Source organism: Protomyctophum parallelum, assembly GCF_964188405.1.
Source record: "Protomyctophum parallelum genome assembly, chromosome: 11".
Lineage (NCBI taxonomy): Eukaryota > Metazoa > Chordata > Actinopteri > Myctophiformes > Myctophidae > Protomyctophum > Protomyctophum parallelum.
Genome location: NC_139707.1, coordinates 49,894,817 through 49,913,498, shown reverse-complemented (window position 1 = coordinate 49,913,498; position 18,682 = coordinate 49,894,817). Strand labels below are relative to the sequence as shown.

The following is an 18,682-nucleotide window of genomic DNA, read 5'->3' as shown; positions in this document are numbered from 1 at the left end:
CTGGGCCGTGGGGCTCAGAGGTCCATCCTGGGCCGTGGGGCTCAGAGGTCCATCCTGGGCCGTGGGGCTCAGAGGTCCATCCTGGGCCGTGTGGGGCTCAGAGGTCCATCCTGGGCCGTGGGGCTCAGAGGTCCATCCTGGGGCTCAGAGGTCCATCCTGGGCCGTGGGGCTCAGAGGTCCATCCTGGGGCTCAGAGGTCCATCCTGGGCCGTGGGGCTCAGAGGTCCATCCTGGGGCTCAGAGGTCCATCCTGGGGCTCAGAGGTCCATCCTGGGCCGTGGGGCTCAGAGGTCCATCCTGGGCCGGGGCTCAGAGGTCCATCCTGGGCCGTGGGGCTCAGAGGTCCATCCTGGGCCGGGGCTCAGAGGTCCATCCTGGGCCGTGTGGGGCTCAGAGGTCCATCCTGGGCCGTGGGGCTCAGAGGTCCATCCTGGGCTGTGGGGCTCAGAGGTCCATCCTGGGCCGTGGCTCAGAGGTCCAGGCACCTTGGCTGGTAGTCAGAGTCCACCATCTCTCTCCCCATTTCCTGTCAGCCTACGGTCTGTCCCTCTAAAAAAAAGTTATACAAATAAAATGTGAAAGCCAAAAAAAAGAAAATAATTATAATCCGCAACACAACTCCTGGCCGTGCCGCATAGTTTATAAATAATGGTTGAAAGTTATTATGGTGACATCACAGGTTTTAACGCCACAGGCGTTTCACAGCGCTGACGTCAACGCTCTCCTGCTGCTCTGCAACACATTCACTATTTATGAAAGGCTGCTCTCTCTCTCTCTCTCTCTCTCTCTCTCTCTCTCTCTCTCTCTCTCCTCTCCTCTCCTCTGGTTCATCCCTGCCTCCCTCGCCCCCGTGCACCTCTCCCTGCCTCCCTGGTCCATAGCAACAGGAGGCTTATCGCCCTCAGACAGCCTGCCGGCCCACACTGTGTTTACTGTTACTGTACGTACGTCAGTAACCCCTCTGTTACCATCTCTCAACTCCACTCTATTCAATTCAGAGGAGCTTTATTGGCGTGAGAAAACATACATTGCCGGAGCAAAAGTGGAGGAAAACAATCAATACAATACAATAAACGTGTAAACAGAGCTGTGTTACATTAAAACACTTTGTTTTTTTATGTTGTTGTGAATGTGTGTGTAGCAGCTAACGATAGCCACACCACTCTAGCCCATTCTGACCTGAGATCAGATTCATACGAGGTTTCCACTGGACACACACTGGTCTGACTAACCCATTCTGACCTGAGATCAGATTCTAAAAAGGCCAGTCGTTCTTCGATTTTTCAAAAAATAGCAGACCTACAAGCTCGTATCGCGCCACCGAGTGGCGCGATACGAGCTTGTAGGTCTGCTATTTTTCAATAGCTAAAGCATAACATGATGCTGACACCAAAATGGGTGCCCGTTCAGAATGGGTTAAAACACTTTAATTGCCCCGGGGGTTATTTAATCCATTACATCATAGTGCCCATTCAATTTATAAACACCTTTTTTTCCCGGACGGACCGGATGTTGTTGTGAATGTGTGTGTGTAGCAGCTAACGATAGACCGGATGTTGTTGTGAATGTGTGTGTGTAGCAGCTAACGATAGACCGGATGTTGTTGTGAATGTGTGTGTAGCAGCTAACGATAGCCACACCACCCATAGCCCATTCTGACCTGAGATCAGATTCATACGAGGTTTCCACTGGACACACACTGGTCTGACGAACCCATTCTGACCTGAGATCAGATTCTAAAAATGTCAGTCGTTCTTCGATTTTTCAAAAAATAGCAGATCTACAAGCTCATATCACGCCACCGCTAAAGCACGACATGATGCTGACACCAAAATGGGTGCCCGGTCAGAATGGGTTAATAATTCATAATTAGACGGGATGATTTAGATTGCGAGTTATTAATGTTTTAAGATTTTCGATTTTCGTTTTTCGATGACGTCTCACTCCCATGCAACATTGAGGATTCCCCAATGTTGACAAACTGACATATTGAGCCTATACACACACAGTATAAAGGTCATTACACACTGGCGAATTAGCGACGCGATATATTAGTGCGAATAATTCGCATTTTAAAAAAAACTATTGAAGTCCATGCAAGCTTCCACATCAGTGGCGAATGTGCGAAAATGCGACCGTTTTCGCTTTTATTTGTTCGCTCTGGTGTCGTATTTTGCAGAGATTCGCAGGCGAACTGCAACATGCCATATTTCGCATTTTCAGATCGCTTATTCGCATTGCGTCGCTAATTCGCCAGTGTGTAATGACCTTAAGCCTTCCCCCAGTAGGCTACCTTCACATTCAGTAGATCCTGTGATCTTCTGTGGTCAGATGTAATTTCCTGGGGTTTATTAGGACTATAGTAAATAATAAAATAATAAATCACCATAACATTTAGTAAAAAAAATACATATTTAGCCACATTAGCTCAAATGCCCCCGCCGCCCTGTCAAAAAGAGCTAAAATCCCTAAAACGAAAGAAAGCAGCAAATGAAAGAAAAAAATAACTCACCTTTTACTTTCTCTAATAACAACCTAAAACATGAACCTTGGTTGAAAAAAACTAAAGTTGTCCTTTAACATGTCTCTGTGTCTCTGTCAATAATATAAAATAAAGCAGGTGGTGCAGAAAATAAAACATGGCATACTGTATGTGTGTCCTACTGGTTGTCCCTTTACTTGTGACAGGAATTGACATATTTTGCAGCCAAGACTGCACATTCTTTCTGTTCCCCCAGGAGGACTGGTAATCTTTCCCTTTCTGTCATACTTCGGAATTCTGGGAAATCTGTTTCTAAACTCCTCTAGAACTCCTCTCTAATATTTGTGTAGTTTTTACATTGTGTTAAGAAGTGTAACTCTGTCTCTATAGCTCCGTCATCACAGTGTGTAGTTTTTACATTGTGTTAAAAAGTGTAACTCTGTCTCTATAGCTCCGTCATCACAGTGTGTAGTTTTTACATTGTGTTAAGAAGTGTAACTCTGTCTCTATAGCTCCGTCATCACAGTGTGTAGTTTTTACATTGTGTTAAGAAGTGTAACTCTGTCTCTATAGCTCCGTCATCACAGTGACAGCACAGCCTCTCCTCTCTGGGCAGCCAGGTCTGTCTGTGTCTGCCCTTCTCTATTGCCAGACTATGATCACTCAGTCTGTACATTGTCAAAGTCTTTCTCAGGTTTGTATCAGTTACTGTGTTTAGGTAGTCTGCCACAGTAGCCTATACTGTCTGTTTAGAGCCAAATGTGTTTCTAGTTCGTGTTGTGATTGTGTGAGTTCGTTCCAATATGCAATGTATTTATCTTTTTCTTTAGTTATAATTTGGTTGGGTCTAATCTTCTGAGTGATAGTGTAGCTGCACTGAGGCTGTCTGGGGTTTGTGATGTCAGAAGGTGAGAGGTCAGCTAGTTTCAGAACCAGCTGACTGAGGGGGCTCCTTTGGATGTTCAACTCTTGGCAGGCAAGGGCTTTATAATGGTAACAGGCGGGGTTTATAAGGGCTTTATAATGGTAACAGGAGGGTTTATAAGGGCTTTATAATGGTAACAGGCAAGGGTCACTCTTTTTAATATGGCTCCAGAATTTAATAGATATTTTCTGTATATTTAGAAGTAAAGGATATTGGCCTAATTCAGCCCTGCATGCAGAGTTTGGGCATTTTCTTTGTACCCTGATAATAGTTTTGCAGAACTCTGCATGCAGGATCTCAACTGGATTTTTGTCCCATTTTGCCCAATCACTTTGTAATATGGGACCCCACACCTCACTGCCATACAATGCAATTGATTCTATAACCGATTTAAATATTTTGAGCCATGTCCTAATTGGAATTTGGATTTGAATTGAACGCTTGATGGCATAAAAAGCCCTTTTTGCCTTGTCTTTGAGTTCCTTCACAGCTGAACAGAAATTCCCAGTGGAAGTAATTTGTAAACCTAGGTATGTATAGGTATTCATCAATTCTATTTGGGTCCCACCTATGTTGAACGCTGGTTGATTCTTCTGTAACCGTGATCGCTTTTGGAAGGTCATGATTTTGGTCTTCTTCATATTTACTGTCAGGGCCCAAGTCTGACAGTACTGATGAAGAATATTCAGGCTTTGCTGAAGACCTTCTCTAGTTGGGGACAGTATATGACTACAGTAGGTCATCTGCATAAAAGAGACATTTAATGTCTGTGTCAGTAAGGGTGAGACCAGGTGCTGCTGATTGTTCTAATAACTGCCAGTTGACATTAATATATATATATATTGAAGAGGGTGGGGCTGAGGTTACATCCTTACTTCACCCCTCTCCCTTGCGGGAAGAAGTCTGTGTGTTTATCACCAATTTTAACATCCAATTTATTATTATCATAAATTGATTTAATGACATCATAGGACTTTCCCCCTATTCCACTTTCTATTAATTTAAAAAGTAAACCTTCATGCCAAACTGATTTGAAAGCTTTCTGAAAATCGACAAAGCATGCATGAATTGTTCCTTTGTTTTGATTTGTGTATTTATCTATTAGTGTGTGTAGGGTGAAAATGTGGTCAGATGTTCTAGGAAATCTATAATTCTTGAATTTAGAATGCTGCCAAAAACTTCCCTAGGTTACTCCTTACACAGATACCTCTAGTTGTTTGGAACAAATTTGGACTTCCTCGTCCACCACTACCACTGATTTTTCGATGGACAATGACACAGCAACGCATGGACCGTTTGACAAACTTCCGCGAACGCACAGCAAAAGGCTTCCGTGACTATCATAGGTCGGAGGACTGATCTTAGCGGAGAAGCTGACATTCCCTCCGTTGTTTCACTCTTCTGCTCTCACCACACGTGTACGTAATATGTGGCTACGCAGCGAGCTAAACATAGCTTCTGTTAATTCGTATGTGGCTACGCAGCGAGCTAAACATAGCTTCTGTTAATACGTATGAGGCTACGCAGCGAGCTAAACGTAGCTTCTGTTAATACGTATGTGGCTACGCAGCGAGCTAAACATAGCTTCTGTTAATACGTATGTGGCTACGCAGCGAGCTAAACATAGCTTCTGTTAATACGTATGTGGCTACACAGCGAGCTAAACATAGCTTCTGTTAATACGTATGTGGCTACGCAGCGAGCTAAACATAGCTTCTGTCAATACGTATGAGGCTACGCAGCGAGCTAAACAGCTTCTGGTAATACGTATGTGGCTACGCAGCGAGCTAAACATAGCTTCTGTTAATACGTATGTGGCTACGCAGCGAGCTAAACATAGCTTCTGTTAACAAAGCAGCCGAGACAGGAGCTGAACTAGGCACATCTCTGTGAAAGTATCATGTATTTATGTTATTTACAGTTTTGTTTATTTTAGTGGGCTCACTGTTTTTTTTCCAGTTTTATTTTAGAGGACTATGTTTATTTTCTCATTTTCTGTTTCTAGTCATGGCTGCCAGTTCCCACCTGATGTTGTGTGTGAGTCCAGACTGCTCCAGACCGTACTGAATAACTGCCAGCTTGCATAATGTCTTGAGGCTAGGACTGAAGTCTAAGACATACAGGTCACCTGGTCTGTTCTCTGCTCCAAAGAGGATGACACGATCTCCCAGCATGCAACAGCACATATACTTCATCCCATGTGGGCGTTTCCCCTTGGGCTCAACCTTCTTCCAGGAGAAGGTCTCTGGGTTGAATGTCCACAGATCATTGAAGTTAAGGTCATTGTTATAATTGCGGCCACCAAATATGTACAGCTCTCGATTGTAGGTAAAGGCTGAATGACCATAGCATCTTTCTGGAAAAGGATGTGTTGAAGGTCTGATCATCCAGTGGTTGGTCTCTGTGTCAAAAACTCTGATGGTGTCGAGGTGCTGACCCCACCAGCCCCCAAACACAAACATCTTTGTCCCAATGATGGTAGCAGAGTGACAGTATGAATCAGGAGGTGGAGTTCCTCTGGTGTTATTTAAAGTCCAGACCATTGAGGTGGTGTCCAACTTGTAGATGTCATTAGTGAATCCAGTCTGGGCCAATCCTCCATGGATAAACATGACCTTCCCCAACACACAGGCTGAGTGGTAGCTCCTCCTCTCTGGAACGGTCCCAGAAACCTGTGGTTTGAACCATCTGTGGGTGTCGACATCAAAGGCATAAAGGACATTGCAGTTATTATAACCTGGGTAAGTCTGACCTCCCCAGAGGTAGACGGTGTCTCCAATCAGCACAGCTGTGTGGCCCTCACGCCTGGAGGGAACCTCAAGGTGAGGTTCTCCTGTTCCAGGGGTCCCTGGGGTCAACTTCCTCCAACATAAAGACGCTGTATTGAAGACGTGTACTTCAATGTGATCTCGTCTCCTCTGGTTTCCGTCTCCTCCAAAGCAGTAGATCTCGTGTCCGACCACCACAGCAGCCTGGTCCTTCCTATGTTCTCCTTCCAGATATATCGTCCAGTGAAACATTTCACACAGCAGCTCCACCGCCAATGAGCGTTGACAACTAACTGTGAACTGATGTTTAGTGTATTGGACAATTATTTATAAAGAACAATTCATATGGTTGTGATGTCATTGCATGATTACATCATACTGTTGGTTTGCTAATGATATAATCTGATTGGCCAATTGGCAACCTATACTTTGTAATCCAGAACTCGAGTACCGTTCCCTCCCCCCCCTTCCCCCCACCGACTTCAAATCTGACACACGTGTTCCACACCCCCACAGGGAGTGCAGTGTCCGGTGTCGAGTCGGTCGGACCCACAGTTGTCCAGAACCGCCACAAAAGGCGCCTGCCCGGGCTCTGGACAGGGCCCCTCCCCAGGGCTCCTTATATGGAGCCGGCCTGTTCTGACATCACAATGATTGTTCTGACATCTGCATAGACTCCATATTTGGCCATGCCTGACAAATAACTCCATGTATGGGCATAAAAGGGACACAGACATAACTAGAAATGCACTCCGTCGAGCTGCCAACGTGCGCATTGCGCACAAGTAGGCCATGTATGGCCTGCTTGTGCGCAAGCAGAGAGCGCCATGAGGCGCGCTCACCACTGCTGGTACGACTGCTGCTCTGAGTCCTAGAGCTCTCTGCTGTCTGTCTGGGTACGACTGCTGCTCTGATATATACATAGCCAGCTGATCGCTGTTCTTGGTCCCTGATTGGCCAAGCGATGCCACCAACTTTCACAGCCAATTACAGTACTTGCGTGCAAGTAATAACGGTCACATAAGTCACACTCAGCCTGTCTGCATGCAGTCAGTCACACTCAGCCTCTGCAGAACTGAGGGTGACTTCACAGAGTGTGTTTAATTTCTATCCAATAGCCCTTGAATGATGGAATATGATTAAGGATTACAGTGATTTTGGTAAACTCACATATCACACATACCTAAAACGCCCCTGTAATAGTTGCAGAGCGATCAAGGCTCCAAGAATAGATGAAGTCCAAGAATGTAGATATGAACAGCCCATATGTCGGATTGTCACAGCCTGGGTCTGAGGCAAAACAAAATACTGCAAAAATAATACTGGACATAATACACTTTCAAAAACCAAAAGTAAGAAATAAACACTTACTACTAACAAAGACAAAAACAACAAACCAAGAATTAAAGACACTGAAAACAGGCTATGCCTTCCCTGAAGACCCTGGCAGCTCTCCCTTGGTGTATGGCCTGCTTGTGCGCAAGCAGAGAGTGCCATGATGTGCGCTCACCACTGCTGGTATGACTGCTGCTCTGAGTCCTAGAGCTCTCTGCTGTCTGTCAGGGTACGACTGCTGCTCTGAGTCCTAGAGCTCTCTGCTCAAATCACTGAATATTTGGGGAGGAATCTTCAGTGAATCCCCGCTATGAGTCTGGCCCTACCAGGTCTGGCCCTACCATGTATGGCCCTACCAGGTCTGGCCCTGACCAGGTCTGGCCCTACCAGGTCTGGCCCTACCAGGATTCTTTGTCCCATTTTGCCCAATCACTTTGTAATAAGGGACCCCATACCTCACTGCCATACAATGCAATTGATTCTATAACCGATTTAAATATTTTGAGCCATGTCCTAATTTGAATTGACCGCTTGATGGCATAAAAAGCCCTTTTTGCCTTGTCTTTGAGTTCCTTCACAGCTGAACAGAAATTCCCAGTGGAAGTAATTTGTAAACCTAGCTATGTATAGGTATTTGTCCGTTCTATTTGGGTCCCACCTATTTTGAACACTGGTTGATTCTTCTGTAAAGGTGATCGCTTTTGGAAGGTCATAATGTTGGTCTTCTTCATATTTACTGTCAGGGCCCAAGTCTGACAGTACTGATGAAGAATATTCAGGCTTTGCTGAAGACCTTCTCTAGTTGGGGACAGTATGACTACAGTAGGTCATCTGCATAAAAGAGACATTTAATGGCTGTGTCAGTAAGGGTGAGACCAGGTGCTGCTGATTGTTCTAATAACTGCCAGTTGACATTAATATATATATTGAAGAGGGTGGGGCTGAGGTTCTAGGTTCTAGGAAATCTATAATTCTTGAATTTAGAATGCTGCCAAAAACGTCCCTAGGTTACTCCTTACACAGATACCTCTAGTTGTTTGGATCAAATTTGGACTTCCTCGTCCACCACTACCACTGATTTTTCGAAGGACAATGACACAGCAACGCATGGACCGTTTGACAAACTTCCGCGAACGCACAGCAAAATGCTTTCGTGACTATCAACGGTCGGAGGACTGATCTTAGCGGAGAAGCTGACATTCCCTCCGTTGTTTCACTCTTCTGCTCTCACCACACGTGTATGTAATATGTGGCTACGCAGCGAGCTAAACATAGCTTCTGTTAATACGTATGTGGCTATGCAGCGAGCTAAACATAGCTTCTGTTAATACGTTGTGGCTACGCAGCGAGCTAAACATAGCTTCTGTTAATACATATGTGGCTACGCAGCGAGCTAAACATAGCTTCTGTTAATACGTTGTGGCTACGCAGCAAGCTAAACATATAGCTTCTGTTAATACGTTGTGGCTACGCAGCGAGCTAAACATAGCTTCTGTTAATACGTTGTGGCTACGCAGCGAGCTAAACATAGCTTCTGTTAATATGTATGTGGCTACGCAGCGAGCTAAACATAGCTTATGTTAATACGTATGTGGCTACGCAGCGAGCTAAACATAGCTTCTGTTAATACGTATGTGGCTACGCAGTGAGCTAAACATAGCTTCTGTTCACAAAGCAGCCGAGACAGGAGCTGAACTGGACACATCTCTGTGAAAGTAGTATGTATTTATGTTATTTACACTATGTTTATTTTCTCATTTTCGGTTTCTAGTCATGGCTGCCAGTTCCCACCTGATGTTGTGTGTGAGTCCAGACTGCTCCAGACCGTACTGAATAACTGCCAGCTTGCATAATGTCTTGAGGCTAGGACTGAAGTCTAAGACATACAGGTCACCTGGTCTGTAGTCTGATCCAAAGAGGATGACACAATCTCCCACCATGCAACAGCACATATACTTCATCCCATGTGGGCGTTTCCCCTTGGGCTCAACCTTCTTCCAGGAGAAGGTCTCTGGGTTGAATGTCCACAGATCATTGAAGTTATGGTAACTGTTATAATTGCGGCCACCAAATATGTACAGCTCTCCATTGTAGGTAAAGGCTGAATGACCATAGCATCTTTCTGGAAAAGGATGTGTTGAAGGTATGATCATCCAGTGGTTGGTCTGTGTGTCAAACACTCTGATGGTGTCGTGGTGCTGACTCCCATAGCCCCCAAATACAAACATCTTTGACCCGATGATGGTAGCAGATTGACGGTATGAAGCAGGAGGTGGAGTTCCTCTGGTGTTATTTAAAGTCCAGACCATTGTGGTGGTGTCCAACTTGTAGATGTCATTAGTGAGTCCAGTCAGATGGGCCCATCCTCCATGGATAAATATGACCTTCCCCAACACACAGGCTGAGTGGTAGCTCCTCCTCTCTGGAACGGTCCCAGAAACCTGTGGTTTGAACCATCTGTGGGCGTCGACATCAAAGGCATAAAGGACATTGCAGTAATTATAACCTGGTTTAGTCCTCCCTCCCCAGAGGTAGACAGTGTCTCCAATCAGCACAGCTGTGTGGTCCCGGCGCCTGGAGGGAACCTCAAGGTGAGGTTCTCCTGTTCCAGGGGTCCCTGGGGTCAACTTCCTCCAACATAAAGACGCTGTATTGAAGACGTGTACTTCAATGTGATCTCGTCTCCTCTGGTTTACATTGAAGTCTCCTCCAAAGCAGTAGATCTCATGTCCGACCACCACAGCAGCCTGGTCCTTCCTATGTTCTCCTTCCAGATGTATCGTCCAGTGAAACATTTCACACAGCAGCTACACCGCCAATGAGCGTTGACAACTAACTTACAGATTAACTCAGGCTTCCTCGTTGCAAGTCACTATGAACTGATGTTTAGTGTATCGGACAATTATTTATAAAGAACAATTAATATGGTTGTGATGTCATTGCATGATTACATCAGTGGGAGGAGTTTACATCAATCTGATTGGCCAATTGGCAACCTATGATTTGTAATCCAGAACTCGAGTACCGTCCCCCCCCCCCCACCAACTTCAAATTCGACACACGTGTTCCACACCCACACAGGGAGTGCAGTGCCCGGTGTCGAGTCGGTCGGACCCACAGTTGTCCAGAACCGCCACAAAAGGCGCCTGCCCGGGCTCTGGACAGGGCCCCTGCCCAGGGCTCCTTATATGGAGCCGGCCTGTTCTGACATCACAATGATTGTTCTGACATCTGCATAGACTCCATATTTGGCCATGCCTGACAAATAACTCCATGTATGGGCATAAAAGGGACACAGACATAACTAGAAATGCACTCTGTCGAGCTGCCAACGTGCACATTGCGCACAAGTAGACCATGTATGGCCTGCTTGTGAGCAAGCAGAGAGCGCCATGAGGTGCTCTCAACACTGCTGGTACGACTGCTGCTCTGAGTCCTAGAGCTCTCTGCTGTCTGTCTGGGTACGACTGCTGCTCTGAGTCCTAGAGCTCTCTGCTGTCTGTCTGGGTACGACTGCTGCTCTGAGCGCCGGTGGCGCTGCTCAGTGGCGACTCGGGCTCTAGTGCTGCTGCTGCATTGAGCGCTTTTAATTGTTTTTACTGTTTTTATCGTTGTATGTCCTTGCATTTTTTGTACAAGCAGTAAAGCGAAACACAGGGCTTCTCTCTTCTGGGGAGCAAGGGAAGCTAGCGCCGTCTCTCTTTCAGTAACATTGTTGTGAGGAGAGCTAGCTCTTTGAGTTAGCCAGGGGGCTAGGCTAACTCCTAAGGAACAGACTGCCTGCCTGGGAACTACTATTCTTGGAGCCATGGCAGCACTGTGGACGCTGCTTGTGTTGTTTGTTCTTGGTCTTTGGGGAACTCCTGTACACAAGTGGGTTTGAAACACTTCCCACAAACACGGCTTAGTGCTCAGCATGTCCTGGATGGTTCTCAGTTCGCTGTGGGCGGGTCCTGCTGCTCCTCGGACCACATCAGCATAGGACAGTCCGCCTGGCTGCTGCTGCTGCTGCTGTGGAGGTGGTGGTACGACATGTCTTGGAGGTGGTGAGGTCCTGGGTCCGGGTGCAGACTGGTTTTCATCCATATGAAGCCCGACACACACCGTCTGCGACCGCCGCGGCACAGTATTGCCGCGCGCCATAGCCGCACGGCAACACCAACAGGACGCGGCGCGCTACCACGCGGCTGGGGAGTTTTGTTGACTATATTCCATTGCCACGCCCACGGATAGCCGGGTGGAGGCCGCGCGGCAACGCCTGGAAATTAGAACAGCGGTGCATCGGCGCGGCAGGCGAGTTGTGACCGCGCGCCAGTGCGCGTCGGACGCAGCCGGTGTGCGATAGGTTCATTGAAAATAATGGAGGTGGCTGTGTCCGCCGCGCGGCGACGCGCGGGGGACACAGCCGGTGTGTGGTGGGCTTGACTGATGTTTTCCTGACGTCTGTGCTGTGGTGGTGGTTGTAGGTGCTGCTGCTTGGGCCTGGGTCGGAAGGCTCTCCTCGTCCATGCTGTTGGCTGGTCTCTCTGTTGTTTGAGTGTTCGAGACTCCCATGTTGCTCCTCCTGTTGGGTGTTATTCGTGGATTTAGTGTGTCATCTTTCATTGTCTTGGTAAACGGTGGAACTGCTTCTTTGTGGAGGTTGAACCGGATCATAAAGACCGTCCGCCGTTATATAGGGGCAGTGGGCAACGTGGACATTTGGCCACATTTCACAGTCTCTGGAGATGCTGACATTCACTTTTTGTAGCATCTGTGGGTGGAGATCCTTCCTCGGTAACAGGGTGGACATCTCTATCTTGGAGTTAGGGAAGGTGTGACGTGCCTTCTCGGCGACAGCTCTGAGAGACTTTCTCCTGTTGCGCTCCAAGGTCATTCGTACCTGGGCGGAAACCCCTTTTGGTGTTAGCATCATGCTATGCTTTAGCTATTGAAAAATAGCAGACCTACAAGCTCATAGCGCGCCACCGAGTGGCGCGCTACGAGCTTGTAGGTCTGCTATTTTTGAAAAATCGTGAAAATGTGCCTCAAATTTGGAATATATGTTTTTCAGAACGATTTATTTTTTACTCAAATCTTTGCTTCTGGGGGGGGGGGGGGGGGTCTCGGAGGCCAATTACAGATCATTTTTGGGGTCCTTGACATTAAATATTCAGATGGGCCCATGTTAGCTGTTAGCATCCACTGTTAGCCCTCAAAGTCCACTGTTAGCTGGTTAAAGTTTCAACTTTTACTTAATTCTTCTCAATTCAAAATGACAATACGTACAAATCTAGGAGCTCATGTAGAACATGTCTCCTCTCTCTCTCTCTCTCTCTCTCTCTCTGAATGTAGGCCTACAGCAAATGTTTTTAACTCAAATCACTGAATATTTGGGGAGGAATCTTCAGTGAATCCCCACTATGAGTCTGGCCCTGACCAGGTCTGGCCCTACCAGGTCTGGCCCTGACCAGGTCTGGCCCTGACCAGGTCTGGCCCTATACCAGGTCTGGCCCTGACCAGGTATGGCCCTACCTGGTCTGGCCCTATACCAGGTCTGGCCCTACCAGGTCTGGCCCTATACCAGGTCTGGCCCTACCAGGTCTGGCCCTGACCAGGTCTGGCCCTACCAGGTCTGGCCCTACCAGGTCTGGCCCTATACCAGGTCTGGCCCTACCAGGCTAGATTTAGGAGACATTTTGTAGAATGTGGGCGTCCCTGCCTTGATACTATACTCTCTCTCTGTCTCTCTCTCTGTCTCTCCTCACAGGGGAGCGCTTGTTTCCTCCCCCGTCGGGCCTGAGCTACTCCCTGTGGTTCTGCGTGGAGCGCTTCAGCGGCTCGTCGCCGCCGCAGCGAGCGCACCCGGTCCGCCTGCTGACGGTGGTGCGGCGCGCCACCTCCTCCGAGCAGCACTACGTCTGTCTGTCGGTCAGCCTGTCGGCCAAGGACCGCTGTCTGACCGTCTCTACTAAAGAGGAGTTACTACAGGCTACAGGTAAGGACCGCTGTCTGACCGTCTCTACTAAGGAGGAGTTACTACAGGCTACAGGTAAGGACCGCTGTCTGACCGTCTCTACTAAGGAGGAGTTACTACAGGCTACAGGTAAGGACCGCTGTCTGACCGTCTCTACTAAGGAGGAGTTACTACAGGCTACAGGTAAGGACCGCTGTCTGACCGTCTCTACTAAGGAGGAGTTACTACAGGCTACAGGTAAGGACCGCTGTCTGACCGTCTCTACTAAGGAGGAGTTACTACAGGCTACAGGTAAGGACTAGAGCTGGGACTTGATTAAAAAAATTAATCTAATTAATCAGAGGCTTTGCGATTAATTAACAGTTTCCGTGCCGGGAATGGATTACTCCAGGTTACTGTCTCTGCCAACCTCGCTAATCGCGACTTTTGTTTTATGTGTTTAATCCGCCGTAATGTAATAAATAAATAGAAAATCCGTCTTCGCCGCGGAGAAAGAGAGTAGATGCATTTGTTTTGATGATGAAACCTGGAAATCGTCACATGCTGTGGGCTGCTAGGGCTTCTGGGAAATTGAGGCCAATGCAAACGAATGGGGTTCAACGCCTCATGGAGGAGGGTCCTGTGCTGCGTCTTCCGGGTGTACCAAGATGGCGGGCGGTGCGGTCGTTCATAACAAACGGGGGAAGCTTTTTTCGCTCGATTTTCGCGGATTAAAAGCCCAAATAATTCAGCGTATGCTCTAAAGGTAATACAACAATCTCGGCAATGAAGGGGGGTTGATTAAAATGCGGGTTAAGCGTGTAAAACAGTCAAATTGCATATCATTATTTGACCCGAGAACAGTGAGAAAGCAATTTTTTCAAATGGATTTTGGTATACTAGTGAATCAATGAATAGTGAATACATAAGTTTAAGCAATAAAGTATATGATAAACTAAGAAGCAAGTTCTCCCTTCGCTCACTTTATTCCGTCCCAGGATTAGCAACCCTGCATAATTCAGCAGCCATGCCGCTGCGCATATCTCTCTCTCTCTCTCTCTCTCGCTCTCTCGCTCTCTCGCTCTCGCTCTCTCTCTCTCTGCTCGCTTAAATTATTGAAAAACATCCTGTGTGTTCATTCTGTGTTCCCTTTAAAACCCCTTTCAGGGCGGGATACCCCTTTTGGTGTTTTAACACATTCTGACCCGAGATCAGATTCTACAAATGCCTTCTACATCCTGACAGTTTACCATTCTGACCCTGAGATCAGATTCTAAAAATGTCTTCTACATTCTGACAGTTTTCTGAAAAAGCTATGTTTCTGTGTCAGTCGTTCTTCGATTTAAAAAACATAGCAGACCTACGAGCTCGTAGCGCGCCACTCGGTGGCGCTCTATGAGCTTGTAGATCTGCTATTTTTCAACACCAAAAGGGGTTCCCGCCCCAAAATGGGTTAAGCATGATGTTATACTTTATCTATTGAAAAATAACAGATCTACAAGGTCGTAAGCGCAGCACCGAGTGCCGCGCTACGAGCATGTACATCTGCTCTTTGAAAGAAAATGTGAAAATGTGTCTCAAATCTTGATCCTCGACATGAAAAAACTTTGAGAACCACTGATATAGAAACATGGGGTTTTTCTGAAAACCTAGGAAAGATATTTTTTGTAGAATCATCCTCGGGTCTTAACCCATTCTGAACGGGAACCCATTTTGGTGTTAGCATCATGTCATGCTTTAGCTATTGAAAAACAGCAGATCTGCTGTCTTTGAAAAAATCGAAGAACGACTGACATTTTTAGAATCTGATCTCAGGTCAGAATGGGTTAAATGAGTTAAGATTCACAGGCCCCAAACATGAAGCGTCGCTCCAGTCGATGTGTATAGGCTGCATGAGAAGGTTGTGTGTTCTTTAAGGGGGCGGGTGTTTGTTTAGTTTAATTTAATTTAGTTAAGTCCAGTCCGGAGCTCAGTTGGCGTCAGACTGTAATCATTCCAGATCAAGTCGGACACAAACGGCCCACAAACACTTTGCTTTATTCATGCCGTGTGGTCTATCAAAGGACACGCGCACGCACACACACACACACGCACACACACACAGTGCATGAAGGCATGAAAGAACACAATTGTAGGATATATAAATATAATCTGATAAGGATGCGTGCGTGCGTGCGTGCGTGCGTGCGTGCGTGCGTGCGTGCGTGCGTGCGTGCGTGCGTGCGTGCGTGCGTGAGTGAACACCTCAGAGTTGCTTCACTTTTGCTCAAGGCCCTTTTCTCAGTCTTGTGTCGTCAGATTGACTCATCATCTCTCTCTCTCTCTCTCTCTCTCTCTCTCTCTCTCTCTCTCTCTCTCTCCCCCCCCCCCCCTCTCCCCCCCCCCCCTCTCCCCCCCCCCCAAACAGCGGAGGAGTCCAGCGAGGAGGCGTCCTTCTACGAGCTCCTCCCCTGCTGCGCGCGGTTCCGCTGTGGCGAGCTGATCGCCGAGGGCCAGTGGCACCACCTGGTGTTGGTGATGAGCAAGGGCATGCTGAAGAACAGCATGGCCACGCTCTACCTGGACGGCGCGCTGGTCAGCACGGTCAAGGTAAAACCCCAGTCTGTGTTTATACCTGCTTCACAACCCCTCCTATAGAGGCAGTGTTGTTTTTGGCAGCAAATTTCTATTTTAGTTTTAGTCATTAGTCTCTTGAATAGTTTTCACTTCACATTTTAGTCACCTGGAATGTTCTAGTGTTTAGTCTAGTTTTAGTCGCCTAAATGTCATACGATTTTAGTCGACTAAATCTACTGTTGATTTAGTCGACTAAAATGTTTTTTTGGCAGGCCTTGATGTCCTTGTAATGACATATTTTACACTTTGGTTGCATGCTGAAAATAGCAGATATACAATCTCACAAGTGAGATTGTATATCTGCTATTTTCAGCATGCAACCCAGCATAAAACTGGATCTCTTGTCCACTAGTTCTCTCTCTCTCTCTCTCTCTCTCTCTCTCTTCCCCCCCCCCCCCCCCCCAGCATCATGCTATGCTTTAGCTATTGAAAAATAGCAGATCTACAAGCTCATAGCGCGCCACTCGGTGGCGCGCTATGAGCTTGTAGGTCTGCCATTTTTGAAAAATTGTGAAAATGTGCCTCAAATTTGTAATATATTTTTTCAGAACGATTTTTTTTTTTACTCAAATCTATGCTTCTGGGGGGGAGGGGTCACTGGAACAACATGTTTTCAGATGGGGGGGGGGGGGGTCTCGGAGGCCAATTACAGATCATTTTCGGGGTCCTTCAATATTGAGTGATGTAGGGCTAGAAACAAACATAGGTTATTTCAGAAAACTGTCAGGATTTAGAATAATGGACAGTCCAGGTCTTGCACCAATGCACCATCCTGCTGGACTTGACCTCTCTCTCTCTCTCTCTCTCTCTCTCTCTCTCTCCCTCCACAGCTGCATTACGTGCACAGCGCCCCCGGCGGCGGCTCCAGCTCGGCCAACCCTCCCGTGGCGAGCACGGTGTACGGCTACGTGGGCACGCCCCCCGCCCAGCGCCAGGTGTCCAGCCTGGTGTGGCGCCTCGGCCCCGCCCACTTCCTGGAGGAGGTGCTTCCGGCCGCCAGCGTCCAGGCCGTGTACGAGCTGGGACCCAACTACGTGGGCAGCTTCCAGGCCGTCTACCTGCCCTGTGAGTCACTAAACTGACCTTAACTAACCCTCTAGCTGCCCTGTGAGTCACTAACTGACCTTAACTAACCCTCTAGCTGCCCTGTGAGTCACTAACTGACCTTAACTAACCCTCTAGCTGCCCTGTGAGTCACTAACTAACCAAACTACGGCTGTTTACCATGCCCTGTGAGTCACTAACTAACCAAACTACGGCTGTTTACCATGCCCTGTGAGTCACTAACTAACCAAACTACGGCTGTTTACCTGCCCTGTGAGTCACTAACTAACCAAACTACGGCTGTTTACCTGCCCTGTGAGTCACTTAACTTACCCAACTATACGTGGGCACTATCTCTCTCCCTACTCTCTCTTCTCTCTCTAACTACCTGGCTCCCTCCCTCCACCTCCAGGTAAAGACTCCAAGGTGGAGGCTGTGCCTCTATCTCTCTCTTCTCTCTATCTCTGTCTCTAACTACCTGGCTCCCTCCCTCCACCTCCAGGTAAAGACTCCAAGGTGGAGGCTGTGCCTCTATCTCTCTCTTCTCTCTATCTCTGTCTCTAACTACCTGTCTCCCTCCCTCCACCTCCAGGTAAAGACTCCAAGGTGGAGGCTGTGCCTCCGTCCCCCGTGGCGCTGGTCCCCGAGGAGAAGGTGTCCTTCAGTCTGTACGCCGTGTCCGTGTCGGCGCTGACCGTGGCCAAGATCCGCAAGGTGTACAACAAGCTGGACAGCAAGGCCATCGCCAAGCAGGTCCGCTGGAGCCAGAACCAGAACCCATTCTGACCTGAGATCAGATTCTATAAATGTTCTTCTACATCCCTGACAGTTTTCTGAAAAAGCTATGTTTCTATATGTCAGTCGTTCTTCGACTTTTCAAAAATAGCAGACCTACAAGCTCGTAGCGCGCCACTCGGTGGCGCACTATGAGCTTGTAGATCTGATATTTTTCAATAGCTAAAGCATAGCATAATGCTAACACCAAAAGGGGTTCCCGCCCCAAAATGGGTTAACCCATTTAGACTTTAGGGCGCATCTGCGTCACCTTATGGCTTCTAACCACTTTAAATTTTGAACAATAGCAGATCTACAAGCTCGAGTGCCGCACTACGAGCTTGTAGATCTGTTATTTATTTAAAAAGTCGTGAAAATGGGAGCCATTTCACGTTGGCGTTCCGCCGACAAATGTAGTGATGTAGCTTTTCTCAAGCTGCCCAGATGCGTGCGTGCATGCGTGCATGCATGTATGCATGCATGCGTGTATGTGTGTGTGTGCGCCTGTGCGGCGTGTTACTTATCTGCTTGGAAGCTATGTTTGTTCTCAAAATAGTGAAGCTAAGCTACCCACAAGCTAATGTAGTTAAGCGAGCTAAGCTCCAGCCTATAGGCGCCATCCTATCCTATCCTCTCCTCTCTCCTCTCTATCTGCTTGGACTATGTGAGCTCCAGAACAAGCTGCCTCCATCTGGTCCTTATCTGGACTTTTTGGTTAAATCCCTCCATGGCTGTCCCTGCTAAGCCCCAGCAGCCTAACAACACAACAGCAGTGCTTTCCTGCTCTACGCTTGTCCTCCAT

The 18,682-nt window shown here is 47.5% G+C and overlaps 1 protein-coding gene across 1 annotated transcript in view; it reads left to right on the top strand.

The window, feature by feature from the left end:
* LOC310867236 (WD repeat and FYVE domain-containing protein 3-like) overlaps positions 1-18,682 on the top strand; it is a 212,651-nt gene that overhangs the window by 86,410 nt on the left and 107,559 nt on the right. The window contains 4 exon segments of the mRNA XM_083777127.1: positions 13,261-13,488; positions 15,854-16,035; positions 16,893-17,127; positions 17,699-17,859. Coding sequence (XP_083633253.1) covers positions 13,261-13,488; positions 15,854-16,035; positions 16,893-17,127; positions 17,699-17,859 — 806 coding nt within the window.